This window comes from Equus asinus, chromosome 14 (genome assembly GCF_041296235.1).
Source record: "Equus asinus isolate D_3611 breed Donkey chromosome 14, EquAss-T2T_v2, whole genome shotgun sequence".
NCBI classification, from domain to species: domain Eukaryota; kingdom Metazoa; phylum Chordata; class Mammalia; order Perissodactyla; family Equidae; genus Equus; species Equus asinus.
The window spans coordinates 48,443,577-48,462,117 of NC_091803.1; the positions used below are offsets into that span (position 1 = coordinate 48,443,577).

General features: G+C 49.0%; 1 protein-coding gene across 4 annotated transcripts in view; it reads left to right on the forward strand.

The window, feature by feature from the left end:
* Positions 1-18,541, forward strand: part of IFT140 (intraflagellar transport 140) — a 90,175-nt gene that overhangs the window by 3,095 nt on the left and 68,539 nt on the right. For 3 of the 4 annotated variants that reach the window (XM_070485257.1, XM_070485259.1, XM_070485258.1), the window contains exons 2-9: positions 860-1,037; positions 4,184-4,405; positions 11,733-11,854; positions 12,020-12,162; positions 14,038-14,246; positions 15,468-15,559; positions 16,162-16,268; positions 16,968-17,113. In XM_070485257.1, the coding sequence (XP_070341358.1) occupies positions 891-1,037; positions 4,184-4,405; positions 11,733-11,854; positions 12,020-12,162; positions 14,038-14,246; positions 15,468-15,559; positions 16,162-16,268; positions 16,968-17,113 (1,188 nt within the window). In that variant the 5' untranslated portion in view covers positions 860-890. The remainder of the gene's footprint in view (positions 1-859; positions 1,038-4,183; positions 4,406-11,732; positions 11,855-12,019; positions 12,163-14,037; positions 14,247-15,467; positions 15,560-16,161; positions 16,269-16,967; positions 17,114-18,541) is intronic. The other variant, XM_014848925.3, reaches the window with a different exon arrangement.

Genomic DNA, 18,541 nt, shown 5'->3' on the forward strand with positions numbered 1-18,541 from the left:
CATCTGCACCCGTTTACACTTCTACCAGCAATGCACAAGAGTTCCAATTTCTCCACATCCTGACCAACACCTTTTATTTTCTATTTTTCTGATGATAGCCATCTTAATACGTATGAAGTTGAATAATTTTAAATGATAGCAAACCACCCCACAAGTATTCTCTTCTCTGCCAGTTAGCTTCCCCAACCTGACTCTAGGGTACGCGTAAGACTGTCGTTTCGTTCACCATACTTCCCTGTCTGCAAAAGGACAAATGCGTGTCTTTTCCAGGAATGGAAGGTGTGAAGTTCCTGTAACTAGCCAAATTCAGTTTTCCGCGGTTGCTGGGCTGTGTTTTCTTGACTCTGACAAAGGAGGCCTTCTCGCCTCCACTGCCTGGGAGTGGGAGGGAGCAGACAGTTTTGGCTGTCATGCGTGACCAGAAATCGGGGCCTAGGTTTTTCCGTACATTGCTCTTTTGTAAAGCAGATTGCTTTTATTTGGTTTGAAAATTTTGCTTAAAGGAGAGCCATAGAAATCTAAATTGTCCTTATTATGATTGGAGTAGAAATGATGGTGGATTACACCTGTAGTCTAGGCCACAGGACTTTTCTTTGTTGTTCAGATGGCACTAAGTTTTATTCTTTTTCATCGCACGCTGGATCGTTCCACGTCTAACCCCTTGCTTCTAATCCTGTGTTTTCCCTGTTGGAGATCTCTTCTGCATACAATTGCCTGCATCTGTCTGAAGGGTCTTTTCTAGGTTGCTGAATGTCTTATGCTTGTAGGTTTGTGATGCTTCTCTCTCCTAATTCTATAGACAGTCATTTTGTTTGTTTTGTTCAAAACCAAGAGAACTTGGTTGTTTTTTTCCCTGCAGGTTTCGACCCTGACGAGCTCTGAGGTCCGTCATGGCCCTCTATTTTGACCACCGAATAGAAGCCCCAGACTCAGTCGGGTCTCCTTCCCACATCAGCTGGCACCCTGTTCATCCATTCCTAGTGGTCGCCTCCATCAGCACAACCTCAGGAGGCAGTGTGGATATATATCTGGAACAGGTGAGTGCTAGGAAGCAACAGCTTGGACTTCAGTAGCTTCTGGCTCTTGTCCCTCTTTAGTTCCTCTGTGTGTGTATGTGTGTGTGTGTGTGTGTGTGTGTGAGTTCTCGCCAAGGTCTATATTCCCAATATCATAAAAACCTTATGTGGATAATTCTTTTACCTCTGCTATTTAGGTTTGGGGACATATTTAGGAATGCTTAAGACAGATTCCACAATCGACTCACAGTCACCAACCAGAAATGACCCCTCAGCATTGTCTGTCCACCCTGACCCAGTCTCCTCTTGGCTCATGTTGGCCGTTTGAAACCATTACATTCATGCGCCACATTACGACGTTTCAGTCAACGACACACCACATAGACAATGGTGGGCCCATAAGATTATATAGTGCCATATAGCCTAGGTGTGTGTAGTAGGCTGTGCCATCTTGGTTTGTGTAAGTACACTCATGATGTTTGCATGACAATGAAATTGCCTAAAGATGCATTTCTCAGAACATATCTCCATCGTTAAGTGACGTGTGACTGTAGTTTCCTGTAGCCCTTGTAATAAAGGCCCGCAAATTGTGTGGCTTAAAACAACAGAAGTTTATTCTTTCACAGTTCTGGAGGCCGGGGGTCTGAAACGAGGGGCTGGCAGGGCCTCGTCCTCTCTGGAGGCTCTAAGGGAGGGCCTGTCTGTGCTTTGTCTTAGCCTCTGGCGATGCCAGCAGTCCTCAGTGTTCCTTGGCTTGTACCTACGTCACCCCTATTTCCCCCTCCGTCATCATACAGCCGTCTCTTCTGTGTGTCTGTGTGTCTTTCCTCTTCTTATAAGGACACAGTCGGATTGGGTTAGGGCCACCCTAATGGCCTCATCTAAACTTGATCGTCCACAAAGACCCTATTTTCGAGTAAAGTCATATCGCAGGTACCAGGGGTTAAGACTTCAACATATTTTTGGGGGGTGCACAATTCAACCCATAACAGAAAGTTTCTAGAACCGCCTTAAACTTCCAATGCACCCCCTCCCATCCTCAGTGCACCGTGTACCTCATACTTCACAGAGAAAATTGGGTTTCCCTTCCTGCTCACTCCTCAACTCTCTGCAGTCTTGCTGTCACCCCTGTAACTCCACCCAGCAGCTTGAGTCATCAGTGATGTCTGCATAGCACGCTCTGCGTGCTTATCCACATCCCGTCTGCACACCGTTCCACACTTTTGTAAAGTCCTCCAAGAAACACACCGTGGAGCGCAGGGGGCTTTGCTCCACCCTGCCTCCTTCACCCAGCCTCCTCGGGGCCTTGCCCGCCTTCCTCCTCTTCCAAACCGATAGCAGGGTCCCCCTGCTACTGGCGTGCTACAGCGCTCGTCTGGGCCTCTTCTCCCTCTGCTTCCTCCCCGTCCCGTGGCCTCATTACCATCTGTCAATGGATGACTCACAAACTTACATCTCCAGCCCACAAGTCCCGTCCCGTCCCCCCCCCCCACCCCCGCACTGCAGACTCAGGAATTCAGCTGCCCACAAGACGTCTTCTGGGCATTTGAAATAAACCTCCACCTCCACAAGTCCAAAACCGAACTGCACTTCTCCCCACCCATCCCCTGCCTCATCCAACCTCCTGTTGGAGTGAAAGTCACCACCCTTGATCCTGGTGCCCAGGACGAGGGCCTGGAAGTGACAGTGACCCCTGCCCCCCCGCCTTGTAATCTAGTGCCGGGTTCTCTCCGTTTACCCCCTAAGCCTCTGGCAGACCAGCACAGCTTCCTCACTACAGCCACTGTGTCCTTGTGGGACACCCCCACCCCACCGGTCCCCACATGGGGCACAGCCATCTTATGGAATCATAGCTGGAATCGCTTGCGTCTCCCACCTCCCCCACCCCTGCATTGTTCTTCAGGTGAAGACGGAAGTCCCTGCCGTGGCCCCCAGTGTCCCCCAAGGCCTGTCTCTGCCTGCCTTTCACATGGTGCTCCTCCTTCCATGCTGCAGGCTTTCCAGGCCTCCTGTGGCCGTCCAGCGCTGGACGTGCTGTGCCCTCTGCACAGGAGAATCTCCCTTGACCTTTTTGCTTAATTACTACCTTAGTCCTCCAGACACAAGTGGCTCAGTGGGGGCTTCCCAAGGAGATCCTTCCATACCCCCACAAGGGCAAACCGTCCAGCTGTGCTTACCCAGCTCGTCGGAGGTCTCATCTGTGGCACTTGTCGGTTTTTGTTCCCTCCCCACGTGGAAGCTCAGTCAGGGTCCCCATCTGCTCTCGCGGTAGTCAAGCCCCAGCATGAAGTACAGCGTCGCCCAGCTTCTTTGGAGCAGATTCCTCCCTTCTAGGAATCAGAGAACTCTCCAATATGTTTTATAAAATTTTCTTTAGGATAAATATTATTAAATTTCAAAATAGTAGAAATTTTAGATAAAACTTTAAAATTTAGAAAATTTTAAAACTGCTATTACAAAACCAAGTATACTTTTTGTGTTTCTAATTAGCACAAGGAAAACTATGATTTTGCAGTAATAATTTTTTATTATCTTAAGGTCACCTGACCACACTTTGAGACCCTTGCTGTGGACAAACTTCACCTGCTGGCCCACGACTTGTTTTTGTAAATAAAGTTTTATTGGAACCCATTAAAACACACCAAGCAGCTGTGAGTTTGAGGTCATACTCCTTAATAAGCTGGTCAGTGTGGTCAGTTGAGTGTTAACGTTATGCTTTCATAGCTCAGGTAGGGGCAAGATCAGTATTTCTATGAAAATTAAATAGAATATTTCTATTTCCTTAATAAACAGCTCTTCATATCTTCTAGCTGATGTTGATTCCATTGATTAGCCAGAAATTCTTTTTTGTTTTTTTGGGTTTTTTTGAGGAAGATTAGGCCTGAGCTAACTACCACCAATCCTCCTCTTTTTGCTGAGGAAGACTGGCCCTGAGCTAACATCCATGCCCATCTTCCTCTACTTTATACGTGGGACGCCTACCACAGCATGGCTTTTGCCAGGCAGTGCCGTGTCTGCACCCAGGCTCTGAACCAGCGAACCCTGGGCCCCCCGAGAAGCGGACCGTGCGAACTTAACTGCTGCGCCACTGGGCCGGCCCCTAGCCAGAAATTCTTAAAGAAGTTGCCACTCTCTGAAATATGGGGTTTATCTCTTGTCTATCACAGGGTGAGCCTGTGCCTGATACGCATATTGAACGGTCAGTCCGGGTCACTTCCCTGTGCTGGCACCCGACGCGGCTGATCCTGGCTGTTGGCTGGGAGACCGGAGAAGTGGTAGTGTTCAATAAGCAGGACAAGGAGCAGCACGCAGTCCCCCCGACGCACACTGCCGACATCACCATCCTCACCTGGAGCACCAGCGGGAACTGCCTCGTGTCAGGAGATAAGGTAAGCAGACACGTAGTGACCCTGCTTCAGATCTCGGCATTTCCCTCTCCCCACCCTGGGAGACACACGTCGGGAAGGGTGTTAAATAGCAAAGTATTTGAAACATGTGAGTGCCGAGTGCCATGGATCTTGGCGGATTCATGGCAGATTTTGTTTTATGTTGGAAATAAGGTTTGAATATTTTATTCTACCATCCCACTCTGTGACTGAGGTATGTCTGTTAATTTTTAAAATGAACTTTTCCAGGTAACTTCATTGATAAAGATGGGGCGACTGTCCTTGGTACTGTCACTTTTATGGCACTCCTGAATCACCAGCTTCCCTGAGCTCGCTTCTTCATTGCCTCTGAGTCCCTGCTCCTAATTACCTAGCTCAGAGCTTATCCAGGGTCACTTTGCCCCCCAGGGGACATTTGGCAGTGTCTGGAGACATTTTTGTTGCCATAATGGTAGGGGGAGAGCGTTCTACTGGCATCTAGCAGGCGGAGGCCAGAGGCATTGCTCAGTATCCTACAATGCACAGGACAGACCCCACAACAGAGAATTATCCCGCCCAAAACGTCAGCAGTGCCCAGGTTGAGGAACCCTGGTCTAACCTAATTTGATTCGCAAATGTATGGCAGGAATTTTACAACATGCTCATTTATTTTACATGTTTAAGGTAATACGTTTACGTTTCAAAATTGTGAAAAGACTCTCCAACCCACTCCTCTCCACTCCACTGCTGCTGTCGACCCACAGCTTCTTAAAGTCTCCCGGGGTTTCTTCAGGTTCACACAGGCACATACAAAGGCATTCTTTCCCTGACTTGCGATTTGAAAAATTTCAAACCTTCAGACGAGTTGAGAGAATAGTACAAAGAACACCTATATGCCCTTCGCATAAATGTACTCGTTGTCAACGTCTCGATACATCTGCTTTCTCTGTCTGTCTGTCTCTGTCTATATATATGGGTTTTTTCCCTTAATATTTGAGAAAGTGTCGCAGACTTCATACATACGTCACTTGTAAATACTTTGGCGTCCGTCTCCTCAGAACAAGGACATCCTTCTCCATAACCACAATATGGTGTCGCACTTGGGAAAGCTAACGTTGCAGCAGTGCTGGCATCCAGTACGCAGTCCATGTTACCATTTCTCCCGTTGTCCCAGTAGTGCTCTTTGTAGCTGATTTTGTCCTCATTCGGAATCCAGTCCAGGACCAGGCATGGCATTTGTCAGCTGCTTCTCCTTAGTCTCCTTTGTCCAATATAGTTCTCTGGTCTTGTCTTTTCTTTCTTCTCTTTTACTTATTTATTTTTTGAGGAAGATTAGCCCTGAGCTAACATCCGTGCCCATCTTCCTCTACTTTATATGTGGGATGCCTGCCACAGCATGGCTTGATAAGCGGTACGTAGGTCTGTGCCCAGGATCCAAACTGGCAAACCCCCGCATCACCGAAATGGAGCGTGAACTTAACTGCTACACCACAGGGTCGGCCCCTTCTCTTTTTTTGGATCTTTCACGACATCAACATTTTGAGGAGTCCAGACTAGATATTGTGTAAAATGTCCCTTAATTTAGATTTGTTTGATTGTCTTCTCATGATTACTTTTAGATTAACCATTTTTGGCTGGAAATATCACACAGGGGATGTTGTCTCCTTGTTTTCCTCTGTTTCACAGAAGTGAAAGCACACGATGCTGTTCTGTTTCTGGCTTGGTGGTGTTACACTGTGTCTGGCGGATCTCCCCATATTGGTAAACAGTGAACTTCCTCCCCTTGTAACCTGCTCTTCATTATTGTCGTTTACTTCACCAGCCCCCACTGGTAAACATTTTAGTGGTTTCCAGTCTTTTGCTAAACACACAATGATGCAGTGGGTCACCTCGTGCTTCTGTCATTTCGCATGTCACATTGGAGTCTGTGGAAATTTAAAGAAATTCCTAGAAGGCATTGTCTGTGTCCCAGGACACGTGCGCTCGTGGTTTGTTGGGTGTTCCCGAACCTCCTCCGTGGGGCCTGTACCAGCTCGCACCCACACCCCAGCGTGTATTTCCACCCTGAGTGTTGTGTCCGAATTCAGACTATTGCCTGAAGACTGGAATCGCAGTGGTGGTCAGGTTGGCCTTTCTCTTGCTGTTGAGGATGAGTATTACTTAAGAAAGCCGTTTCCATTTCATTTTCTGTTCATATCACTGGTCCGTTTTTCTATCGCTTTGCTCCTTTTTTCCTGGATGATTTTTCTTCGTTTGTCTATTCAATTCCCACCTAATGACACAGCCCTGCCCCCAGATTCCTACTTCTTTTTGTGTGTGTGTATGGAACATCTGTTGCCAGTCTTCCTCTATTTTATGTGGGATGCCACCACAGAATGGCTTGACCAGCAGTGCATAGGTCTGCGCCCAGGATCAGAACCCACAAACACTGTGCCACCGAAGCAGAGCATGCGGACTTAACCACTGCACCACCGGGCTTCATTGGTGATCTTTTCCATCTCCCTGCTGTGAATGCTCTGTAAATCCCCTGCAGAAATGAGAGAATTTGTGATCACTGAATTTCATCATTCTTATCTTGATTGTATGAGGAAGCAACTCACAAAGCAGATTAACTCGGGCATGAAAGGAAACCCAGCTGTGCACTGACCAAGTACTGTGAGTCAGAAGAGCTAAGAAGAGAAATACCTAATCCTTCTAAGAAAATCTAAGATTGCGCTGGTCCTAATGTAATAACGGGCTCAAGCAGGAAGAGAAGGAGTAACAAATGAACCATCACTCAAGCCGCACCACCAAGATGCCTTCTCCCCAGACTGGGTGTGGGGGTCTTGTCACTCCCCCCAGAGACCTTGCCTTGGTTAGGGTATGTTTGGTTACCAGTGAAACCAACCCAGACTTGCTGAAGCAAGTAGGTGCACTTAATCTGAGGCTGTTGGAGTGTCCCACAGTTTCCAGGGACAGGAGCACAGCTGGCTTCAGGACATCTGGAACCAAGAGTGAGGTACCGACAGATACATGTATATCTGTGGGCTTTGTACCTCTCTGAGGACCTTCCTGCCACAGGCGTCTCTCACCCCGTCCCATTCTGTCCACGAGGCAGAGTCTCCAGCTGCTGGGAAAGGAATTCACCTGCTCCAGTTTATCACACACACACACACACACACACACACACTCACCCCCACCAGCCTGCCACCCCTCAGTCCCAAGTCCAGCTCAGGCCAAATGCCCACATGTGCAGCAGCAGGGATGTGGGGAGATCCCTAGGAAAGGGACACCAGGTGGACGTTCCAAGGTGTGTCCATCAGAAGGTCCGTGGGTCCCCAGCCTGTTCTCAGAGAGCCAAGAGTGAGGATCAAGTAAACCTACACATGATAAAGAGCAAGCAGTTCTTAACAATTTCAGCAATAAGCTATTCGAGAACCTAACACGTTAACCAGTCCTTGGAAGTGATAGTATGTCACGGACAATCATATCTAGGACACTCCAACTTCACATTAGTCCCTTAATACATTAAACTCTTGCTCTTCACAAATAGGGCTGATTTCTCACTTTAGGGGTAACTTTTCTTTAGAGCCTTCCCGTGTAAGATTATGTTGAATAAAGTAACTTGGAAGGAATGACAAATGGTAAAGAGACAGCCCCGGACACAAGGATGTGCCCTGCAGGAGGAGTGAGAGATGCAAAAACGTTTAGAGGGGCCGGCCTGGTGGCGCGTTGGTTAAGTTCGCACGTTCCGCTTCATTGGCCCAGGGATCGCCGGTTCGGATCCCCCATGCAGACATGGTGCTGCTTGGCAAGCCATGCTGTGGTAGGCGTCCCACATATAGAGTAGAGGAAGATGGGCGTGGATGTTAGCTCAGGGCCAGTCTTCCTCAGCAAAAAGAGGAGGGTTGGCAGCAGATAGGTCAGGGCTAATCCTCCTCAAAAACAAAAAAGTTTACAATTGAGGAGGAGAAGCAGGAGGCTGCCACGAAGGAGACGGGACACCTCAGAGTTCATCTCTAAGTCTGGCACTTCATGTTCACATTTCTACCTGGTTAGCCAGAAACCTGAGAGGACACATTTGACTGATTGCATCCTGTGGCTTCCCCTCCTTGTGAGTCAGTGGAGGGGGTGCTGGGGGGCTGCGTATGTCCCTCTGTCAGAATAAGGGGTACGCGGTCATCTGACTGCGCAGAAATCACTGTTCCACAGGTACGGGGCTCTGAACGTTTGTATCACACAACTTCTTCCCTAAAGCAGCAGCCTAGAAATCTGGACATGCTAAGTATGTTGTGATTATATTCAGGAACCTGGTTGAGCTCCCAGCTAGAAGCTTGTGTGCACTAATCAAGATCTCTGTAAAATCAGTTATTATGTTAAAAAAATGAGTACTAGATGATTGCATTTGTTTTAGATATTTTTTTTTTCTGCTTTGTCTCCCCAAACCCTCCCTGTACACAGTTGTATATCCTAGCTGCATGTCCTTCTAGTTGTGGGATGTGGGACGCTGTCTTCAACGTGGCCTGACAAGCGGTGCCATGTCCGCGCCCAGGATCCGAACCCTGGGCCGCCGCAGTGGAGCACGTTAACTTAACCACACGGCCATGGAGCCGGCCCCTGGATGATTGCATTTGAAGGGCAGGACAGAAGACCTTCTCTACAGAGGCTGTGTGTGTATAAAACTGTCAGTCACAGGGGATCGGCCCCATGGCCAAGTGGTTAAGTTCACACATTCTTCTTGGGCAGCCCGGGGTTTCACTGGTTCGAATCCTGGGCGTGGACATGGCACCTCTTGTCAGGCCACACCGAGGCAGCGTCCCACATGCCGCAACTAGAAGGACCCACAGCTAAAATATACAACTATGTACTGGGGGGATTTGGGGAGAAAAAGCAGGGAAAAAAAACCTGTCAAACGCACAGGATCCTGCTGTAGTGGTTCTCTAGGGAGGAGGCTGGTAGTGTGTGTTTTTCACTATGCGAGCATTATTTTAAAAATGTTACTTAAAAAAGAATCACTTGGGCCAGCCTGGTGGCGCAGTGGTTAAGTCTGCACGCTCTGCTTTGGCAGCCCAGGGTTCACACGTTTGGATCCTGGGCGTAGTCCTAGCACCACTCGTCAAGCCGCACTGTGGCAGCATCACACATAAAATAGAGGAAGATTGGCGTGGACGTTAGCTCAGCAACAATTTTCCTCAAGCAAAAAGAGGAAGATTGGCAACAGATGGTAGCTCAGGGCCAGTCTTCCTCACACGCATACACACACAATAAAAGAATCACTAAACAGAAAGGAACCAACAATGTTTTGATTCTTCATAAAGCTGGCAAAGTCAAGAAGAATCCATTTGGTAATATGTACTTTTCAATATTATATGTACACTCATATGTTACATATTATGGTCAATCTTACAGAATTTTTCTTGGAGATTTACTACATAAATTGCTTTTATTTATTTATTTTTTGAGGAAGATTAGCCCTGAGCTAACTGCTGCCAATCCTCCTCTTTTTGCTGAGGAAGACTGGCCCTGAGCTAACATCAGTACCCATCTTCCTCTGCTTTATATGTGGGACGCCTGCCACAGCATGGTGTGCCAAGCGGTGATGGCACCCAGGATCTGAACCAGTGAACCCTGGGCCACCAAAGCAGAACGTGCGCACTTAACCGCTGCGCCACTGGGCCAACCCCATATAAGTTGCTTTTAAGGCCAACGTTATTTGAAGATTATATTCCTCTGTACAATAAAGCGATATTCCCCAGCAAGTGGGGATATTGGACTCAGTGTGGAATGAAGGAAGGCTGGGAGGCAGACCTTGAGCAGGAAACATGCCTGAGGGATGCTCAGGCATCAAAGCAAGGGAGCCTTGCAAACATCCTCCCCAATCACAAAGCCATCCTGGACCGATTCTGATGGCGTCGGCTCCTCCTCGATTTGAGCTTCTCTAGGATGGAGTCAGCTCCTCCTCGATTTGAGCTTCTCTAGGATGGAGTCAGCTCCTCCTCGATTTGAGCTTCTCTAGGATGCAGTCAGCTCCTCCTCGATTTGAGCTTCTCTAGGATGGAGTCAGCTCCTCCTCGATTTGAGCTTCTCTAGGATGGAGTCAGCTCCTCCTCGATTTGAGCTTCTCTAGGACTAGTCTGTGCCATTAATTTGAGACGTTAATGACTTTAAAATTGAACATATGGTACACCTAGTACCCACATCCTAGTTTCTGTTGGCTTCCTCCAATAAAAGGAAATAGGGCTCCTTGGAGAAATGGCTGATTCTAGGACTGGGGCAGGACAGTGAGCCCGGAGACTCCATAGTGCAAGAAAGTAAGGAGGTGCTCACAAAACCCGCAGTGACGGCGTGTGTCAAAGGGACTCAGGAGCCAGCCGAGAGAGCTCCCAATGGCCAAAGCTGGAACAATTGGAGCGAGAAAGTAAAGTGTATTGGATCATAACCCAAGGTAGAAAATATCCATGGGCCCATACTGCTGTAAATCTGTGATTGAACAAATAAGTAGATGGGGAGAACGACAAATCTCCTGTGCTGAAGAGTCCCAGAGAGTTTGCTCCAGGCTCAAGGAGGTAAGACATAACTCCCCTCCCTAGGAGTGAGCTGTGCATAGTGACTTCCTTCCAAACAGTACAGGATGGAACGGGGGAAAAAAGAGGACCTTGACAGTGGAGACACCTAACAGACATACCCTCAGCCAGGAGAATAGGGTCAGCACGTTGAGAACGTGGAGCTGCTATGATATGACTCGAAAGGCACTTGAGCTCTGTGCTCTTCTCCCAAACCCACACCCCAGTCAACGATGAGAAAAAGAGACAAATCCTAGTAGAGGGACAGTCTACAAAATCCCTTAATAGTGCTCAAGGCCATCAAAAACTGGAGAGTCTGAGGCTGTCCCAGCCCAGAGCAGCCTAAGGAGACGCGATGAGCAAGTGTCCTGTGGGTCCTAGAAGGGTCCTGGGGCAGAAAAAGGGCCTTAGGAAAAAAACGAGGAAATGCAAATAAAGTACCTACTTTAGTTAATATAATATATCAGTACTGATTCTGAGAAACATACCACATTAACGTAAGCTCTAATAATAGGAGAACCAGGTGTGGGGTATGGGACGTCTATGAACTGTCTTTACAACTTTTCCATAAATGTGAATCTTTACAAACATTAAAAGTCTGTTTTAAAAACTGTTTGTGTGACATTTGTTGTCTCCAGGGAGTAAGGATGAGGGGCCCCTGGAAGAGGTTTGCTCCTTGTTTGGATTTTTCACAGTGCAGACATAGTAGTTTCATAATTTTCCAAGAAAAAGAATAAGCGTATGTCCTATTACACAGCCAGTCGCTCTGTAAGAATATGTTTCCTCCACATGTGTGTTGGGTTTTCCAGCTTGGTGTCCTGCTCTTATGGAGGTTGGACCAAAGGGGTCGAGTCCAAGGGACCCCCCTGCTGAGACACGAGTATGGAAAACACCTAACTCACTGCATCTTCCGGCTGCCCCCTCCTGGCGAGTAAGTACGAGCTCACCCTTGGGGGCCGCTCGGGGGCACAGACGTGGCTCTTCCTGCCACCGGAGGGCTCATCGCCATCAGCAACTCGGGCATACCTGCGGGGACAACACTGTGCTACAAGGAGCAGCGAGGAATGCTGACTTCCCGTGTCACGTTTGTTTCCAGGGACCTCGTTCAGCTGGCAAAGGCGGCTGTGAGCGGCGATGAGAAAGCCCTGGACATGTTTAACTGGAGGAAAAGCGGCTTTGGAAATTTCTTGAAAATGGGATCTCAAGAGGGGCTGTCATTTTTTGTCAGCTTGATGGATGGTGAGAAGCTTAGGTTGGGATTCTAGGACATTGAAGTGTTTTAAGGGTGTCTGGTAAGGATTCTAAATGAATAGGTGGTGTTTCTGCTTAAAACAATAGGCTGTACGTGTGCCAGTCTGAGAGGGGTACTTAAGCTGGCCTCTTACAGTTATTTATCCAGTGTTCAAAGAATGGCTTCACTTTCTTCTGATAGAGACGAATTGAGCTTTATTTGTGTCTGAAGGGTTTCACGATGAAGCTGCCGCTCAGCAGTTATATCCTGACTGCTCACTGTGTGCGCAGCGCCAGGCAGAATGACGGTCTCGACGGGATTCTCCCGTTGGCCTCCCGCCGTTCAGTCTGTGTGGTTACAAAGCACCGCTTACGTGCCGGGTGCTTGGCTAAGCTCTGGGGTGGAGTGTGGGCAGGATGTGGTGGGTTTGCTTCCAGCCTGCAGTCACCAGCCAGCCTTCATGGGTGGTCAGCGTTGTGCACCATCTGTCTTGATTTTAACCCAGCTCCTCTTTAGTGTGAGTAGTGAGACAGGCTGCTCCAGCGATAGCTGATAAATGCATATGCAGTTAAGAGAAAAAAATCCTTCCCACTCACATCAGACCTTCACAAGTGTGTGTCTGCTTCGAGAAAGAGACTGAGGAAGTGAGGCCGCACGAAGGTGAGAGGTTCCAGGAGGCTGTGTCACCACACAGAGTAACCTTGATGGGAAGAAGAGAGCAGGCAAAAGCTGGACACGGCTGGGAGCTTCTGTCCCTTTGAAAATAGAGATGCCGTTCATTTCAGGGGAGAAAGAGACAGAGCCCATGGAGGGGAACGTGAGGACGTCCCAGCAGGGATGCAAGTGGGCCTGGTGCTGCAGGGGTGCAGGCAGGGGAGATGCCAGCGCAGGGTGCCCCCAGGAGGGAGAGCCGAGAAACAGCGTGTTGATGATGTTGGCCGACTGGAAGAGGGGTGTGCGGCAGTGCTGGAGTGTGCCCGTCCTGCCCCTCAGGAACTGTGGGCTTCAGAGGGGGATTACCCTATGTCTTTGTGCCTCAGCATCCTAATATGTAAAGTGGGACAGTTAAGAGCACTTGCCTCAGGAGCTCGCAGGAAGCATTAGCTGAGTTAATACATGGAAGAGCTCAACACACAGCCTGCCACAGGCCCGGGCTGAGTCCATGCTCATTGTTGTTACCATCAGCCTCTAGAGAGCCTCGAACTCTTTAGTTTCCCAAGAACCCAGGACATCCACTGGGACTCAGAGGAGAGAGACCGGGAGGGTGAGGAGACCCCTGAGAGCAGCAGAAGCAGACCAGATTCCTGAGAACTCGCAGGAGGTCCCGCCCTCTGAGTTCAGAGGCCTGAAAGAGGAACCTGGAGGCGGAGGAGGGGCCGGCAGGTTCCAGGGCAGAGCAGACCGAGGGCTCCAGGTTGGAGGGGCTGCCGCTTAGACAGGGCCTGTGGAGTGCGAGAGTGCCAGACGCCGACCAGTGACACACAGGACAGAGGGGACCAAGTGGCGGCTGCAGTGAGGGGTCCTAACTCAGGGCCTCCACATGTGATGATAGATGTGTGCCTCCTGTTAGTGGACCAAGATGAACACAGCGTTTCAAGGGGCGAATCAGGGGCGTCGTCAGTGTGAAGGTTAGAAGCCTCGGGGTCAGTCGTGGAGGGAGAATCGGATCAGCGGAGACAGCACAAGTCAAGGCTGATCTCAAGCAGTGAGATGGCACTTACCTCGGAGACAGTAGCCTGTGAGGTTACATGCAGATGTTTTTTAAATGTTTTACTTGTAAATTTTTATAACAAAGATGTTTATTTTGAAACTGTCCTTAAGTAATAGAAATGGCTGCTGGTGGGCATCGAGCCGCCTGGTGGACTGACCCCCTCTGCCCTCAGGGACAGTGCACTATGTGGATGAGAAAGGCGAGACCACCCGGGTGGCGTCCACAGAGAGCTCCATCCAGACGCTGTTCTACATCGAGAAAAGGGAGGCGCTGGTGGTGGTCACGGAAAACCTGCTGCTGTCCCTGTACTTGGTGACTCCCGAGGGCGAAGCGGAGGAAGTGATGAAGGTGGGCGGGGTCGGGGAGAGGAGCGCCGGCCAGGTACTCTCCAAGCTGGTTTCACCAGCCTTTTGTTTTTGTTTAGCAAATCTGTGTCTCGTGGCCACTCACAGAGCTGTTTGATACCATTATTTCTTATGCGACCTTCAGGTCACAGGGGAGGGAAATGCAAAGCGAAGGAGACTTTCTGGGTCCTTGGACAGGGTGTAGGGGAGCCTGGGCTTGCTCAGGCCTGTGCCCCCGCCGTTGGTGGACTCGCAGCCTGTAGGCCGGAATGTGACAGAATGACTGCGCCCCTTGCAGCAGCTCCTTCGACCTTCACAGTAGAAATAAGTGGGGCAGGGGCCATGATTCTGTTTCCCAGGTGTGTGCAGACAGGGATTTGGAGGAGGCTCCCATGCCATCTGAGAGCCCTGGGGAATTGTCACCTGAGTTCATTCTGTCACAGCTGCTGCTGGCCCACACGTGCCACCACCAAGGGAGGAGGTGTGCAACAGTCACCCTTCTTGGGTAGCAGATGTTTTACTGTGGCTACTGAGAAACACCGTGACATCCTCGAAGGTGCCTTGCACATCAGCCCTGGGCCCTCACTGATAGGAGGACACTGCGAAGGTGTCGGGGTGCAGCTGGCTCCCATGTTGGTTGTTGGTGATGCAGTGGGTGCAGCTCCCCAGGAGGCTGCTCATAGCTGCCCTCTTGCTAGGTTCTTGGTTTATATCATAGGATTCCATGTTCCCCAGAGAACTCTGAACTTTCCCTAAAGATACTCTTACAGATTCAGGAGCTGATTGGTTTTTCGGTAAGTCAGTGTTTATTTGGTCATTTATGCATCCTCTGTCTAGCACAGTGGTTGAAAACATGGTCACCGAGTCATGTGTACCTGGATTCAAATCCCCCCTGAGCCACTCACTGGCTGATGGGCCCTGGTCTGGTTTGTTCTCTGCAAACCAGTGTCGCACCTGCCTTGGAGGGCGAGGTCGTGTCTGAACTCAGCTCTCTCGCTCCGCTTGGTGGTCACCACGTGCTCAGCAGCTGCTGTTATTAACTCTCTAATGTGCCCAAGTAGTTGTTGGCTTCAGCCCGGGCATCATGGAAAGCTGGGGATGCCTTCCCAAGTGTCCGTATTCGCCCTGCACTTCCTCTCCCTCCACTTGGTGAGTCTCCATGATGTCACTGCAGACCAGAGTTTCCAGGCTCACGCACAGGGACATGTGGTCTTGGCAGGAGCCGCATGCTTCTTTTGGGTTGTTTGTCGTTATCCAGGTCAAGTTGAGTGGGAAAACAGGTCACCGGGCAGACATCGCTTTGATTGAAGGCAGCCTTCTTGTGACCGCCGTGGGGGAAGCAGTCCTCAGGTGAGAGCCCGCTCTGCAGGGAACACCCTGATTACAATTCAGCCTCTTCTGAGTGAATGCTTTATTGGAGTGTAACATACATACAGAAAAATACACAAATTGTGATCGCTTTTCACAAATTGGACACATCCACATAACCAGCTCTGAGACTGAAGAACAAAACACCCCAAGACTGCAGTGTCCCGCCTACCGCACAGGGCTAGCCCCGTCCTAGTGTCTGCCTGTGGAATCCTTTTGCCTGGTCTTTTTGAGCGTGGTATAGATGGAATCACGTGTAAAGTTCTGTTGTGTCTAGCTGCTCTAGCTCTGCGTGGTGTTGAGGGGTTCTCCCACGTTGTTGCTTGTGGTTGAAGTTCGTTGTTCTCGTTGTGATCTGGTGTCATGCATGAACCATCTTTTATTAAGAACAACCCCCTTTGATTATGAACAGGGCATAAAAAACGGTCTAAATGTAATGACGGCATGCTTTTTATAGCAGAGTCCAAAGGGCCGTGTCTTTTCCTGATCTTTAAAGTTTGTTCTGCGAGTTGAACAAGACCCTCAGAGCGGAGGGAAATGCACTAACGCAGTCCCCTCAATGGGGCCTCCTTCTTCCCTTGTAGATTCTGGGACTTAGAACGAGGAGAGAATTATGTGCTGAGTCCAGAGGAGAAGTTTGGTTTTGAAAAAGGAGAGAATATAAACTGTGTTTCTTACTGTAAAGTCAAAGGTGAGGCTTCTTGGGCTGGCATAAGAGACAAAAAGAACCAACCTCAAGCTTTGCTCTGTGGGCTGCAAAATGATGACAGTGGCTATTCAAAGAATGTACATCAATTGTAACTATGTCAGTCATTTGAGAAAAGTCAGTCAAGAACAAGCAAGCGACAGTAAAGCTTTGTTATCCCACATGAGGGTCAAGGGGTTTGGTCAAAAGTGTGACCAACCTACTGTGTGCAGTTGATCTGTTTCCTCCTGAAACCCAGAGAAAAAGATAGCGTGGGAATATTTTTTTGAAGGTATGTATGTGTATAATACGCACGCACGCAGGTATGTACGTGCGTGTATATGTCTCCACGCACGTGTGCAGGACAGAAAGAGGGGATAAGCCAGAGCACATTTATGTTATGTCTGCGGGATGCTACATGCTGTCCTAACACTGGGGAAGCAGCACTGACCAGGCGTACAGGCCCTGTTCTCATGGCAGACGGAGAGAAACCAGAGAGGACGGTGCCAACAGTACCCAGCATGTGCACTGTCTGGCCAGGGAGCAGTAAATTGCTGCAAACTCTCCAGCCTGGTGGGAAGCGGGAGAGCTACTGAGGGGAGGGCCCATAGGCTGGTGTTCTAGACGTGGTGGTCAGAGAAGGGAGCTTGCTGCTGTTCTGTCCCTTTTCAACTCAACTCATGTGACCTTTGTTTTTACCTGTAGGTCTTCTGGCAGCGGGTACTGATAAAGGGAGAGTAGCCATGTGGAGAAAAGTGCCCAGCCCCCCGAGCAGCCGAGGGGTGGAGGGCAAAGACAGGTGGACCCTTCAAACCCCTACTGAGCTTGAAGGAAACATCACACAGATAAAGGTACAGCTCTGCAAAGGCGTTGGACGCACTCCCTCTCTGTCCTGCAAAAGTGGAGGACGTAATTCGCTTTGATTCTGTTTTTGTCAGTTATTCTGCTTAAGACTATATAAAAATAACAATAAAATATTTCTGAAGGCCTTTGGATTTCAGAATTGCAAATAAGGGCTTGTGGATCTGCAGTGATCTATATCTGTCTCTTATCTATGTATTCATCCCTTTATCTTCAAAACAGCTATACTGAGATATATAACATACCAAATGGTTTTTAGTATATTCACCGAGTTTTGCAACCATCGCAATAAACTTTAGAACATTGTCATCACCCCAGAGGAAATCTGCACCCATTAGCAGTCACTCCCACCTCCCCCAACCCCTGGCACCACTCATCTACTTTCTGTCTCTCTGGATTCGCCTCTTCTCCACATTTCATAGCAGTGGAATCATACAATATGCAGACTTTTGTGTCTGGCTTCTTTCACTGAGCATGATGTTTTCAAGGCTCATCCATGTTGTAGTGTGTGTCAGAGCTCCATTCCTTTTCATGGCTGAGTAATATTCCGTTGTGCAGATGGACCATATTTGTTTATCCTTTTTTCCATTGATGGGCATGTGGGTTGTTTCCACTTTTGGACTATTATGAATAATGCTGCTGTGAACACAGGTGTACAAGTTTTTTTGTGGACATATGTTTTCATTCTCTTGGACATTCGGTTCTTTTTTTATAATTTCCGCCTCTTTGTCGATAGACTGTGTTTGGTGAGACATTGCATCTCACCATCCTGCCCTTCTTTAAACGCAGTTTCCTCTAGTTCTTTGAACGTCTTCATGGTGGCTCCTTTGAAGGCTTGGTCTGTTAAGTCCGACATCTGGGTCTTCTTGTGCCAGTTTCTCTTGCCTGCCTTTTTCCCTGGATGTGGGTCGTATTCTCCTCTTTTGCGTGGTTCTTAATTTTTTGCTGCAAACTGAACATTTTAGGTAAAATATTGTGTCAACTCTGCGGTACCAAGCCTCCTGCCCCACTTACCCCCAGGGCTTGTTGCTGTCGTTAGCCTGTTTGTTTGTTTAGTGACTGGCTGGACCATTGTAGTGACCTGTTTCCTCTGCAGTGTGGAGCCTCTGATGCTGCTCCTCAGAGGACCCAGCCTGGGCGTGTGCACGGTCACCCTGGGACACCTGTGGTTGTGGGGGGCTCTCTCTGACTGCCCTTCCCCTGGTCTGTCTGTTAAGCTCTCTGCCGCCGTGGCTAGTATCACAGTGTTAGGCTCCCCCAACTGCTGGCTGATGGCTCTTTCATTTTGACTACACCGTGGGGCATCAGTTGCTCCACAGTGTGGTCCCATTAAATTTGGGCAGGGGTGGTCTTTGTGTCCAATGTCTGAGGTTTGTTCTGACCCCAGGAAGGCTCCTCTAAGGTGTCTCTTTCCCTGG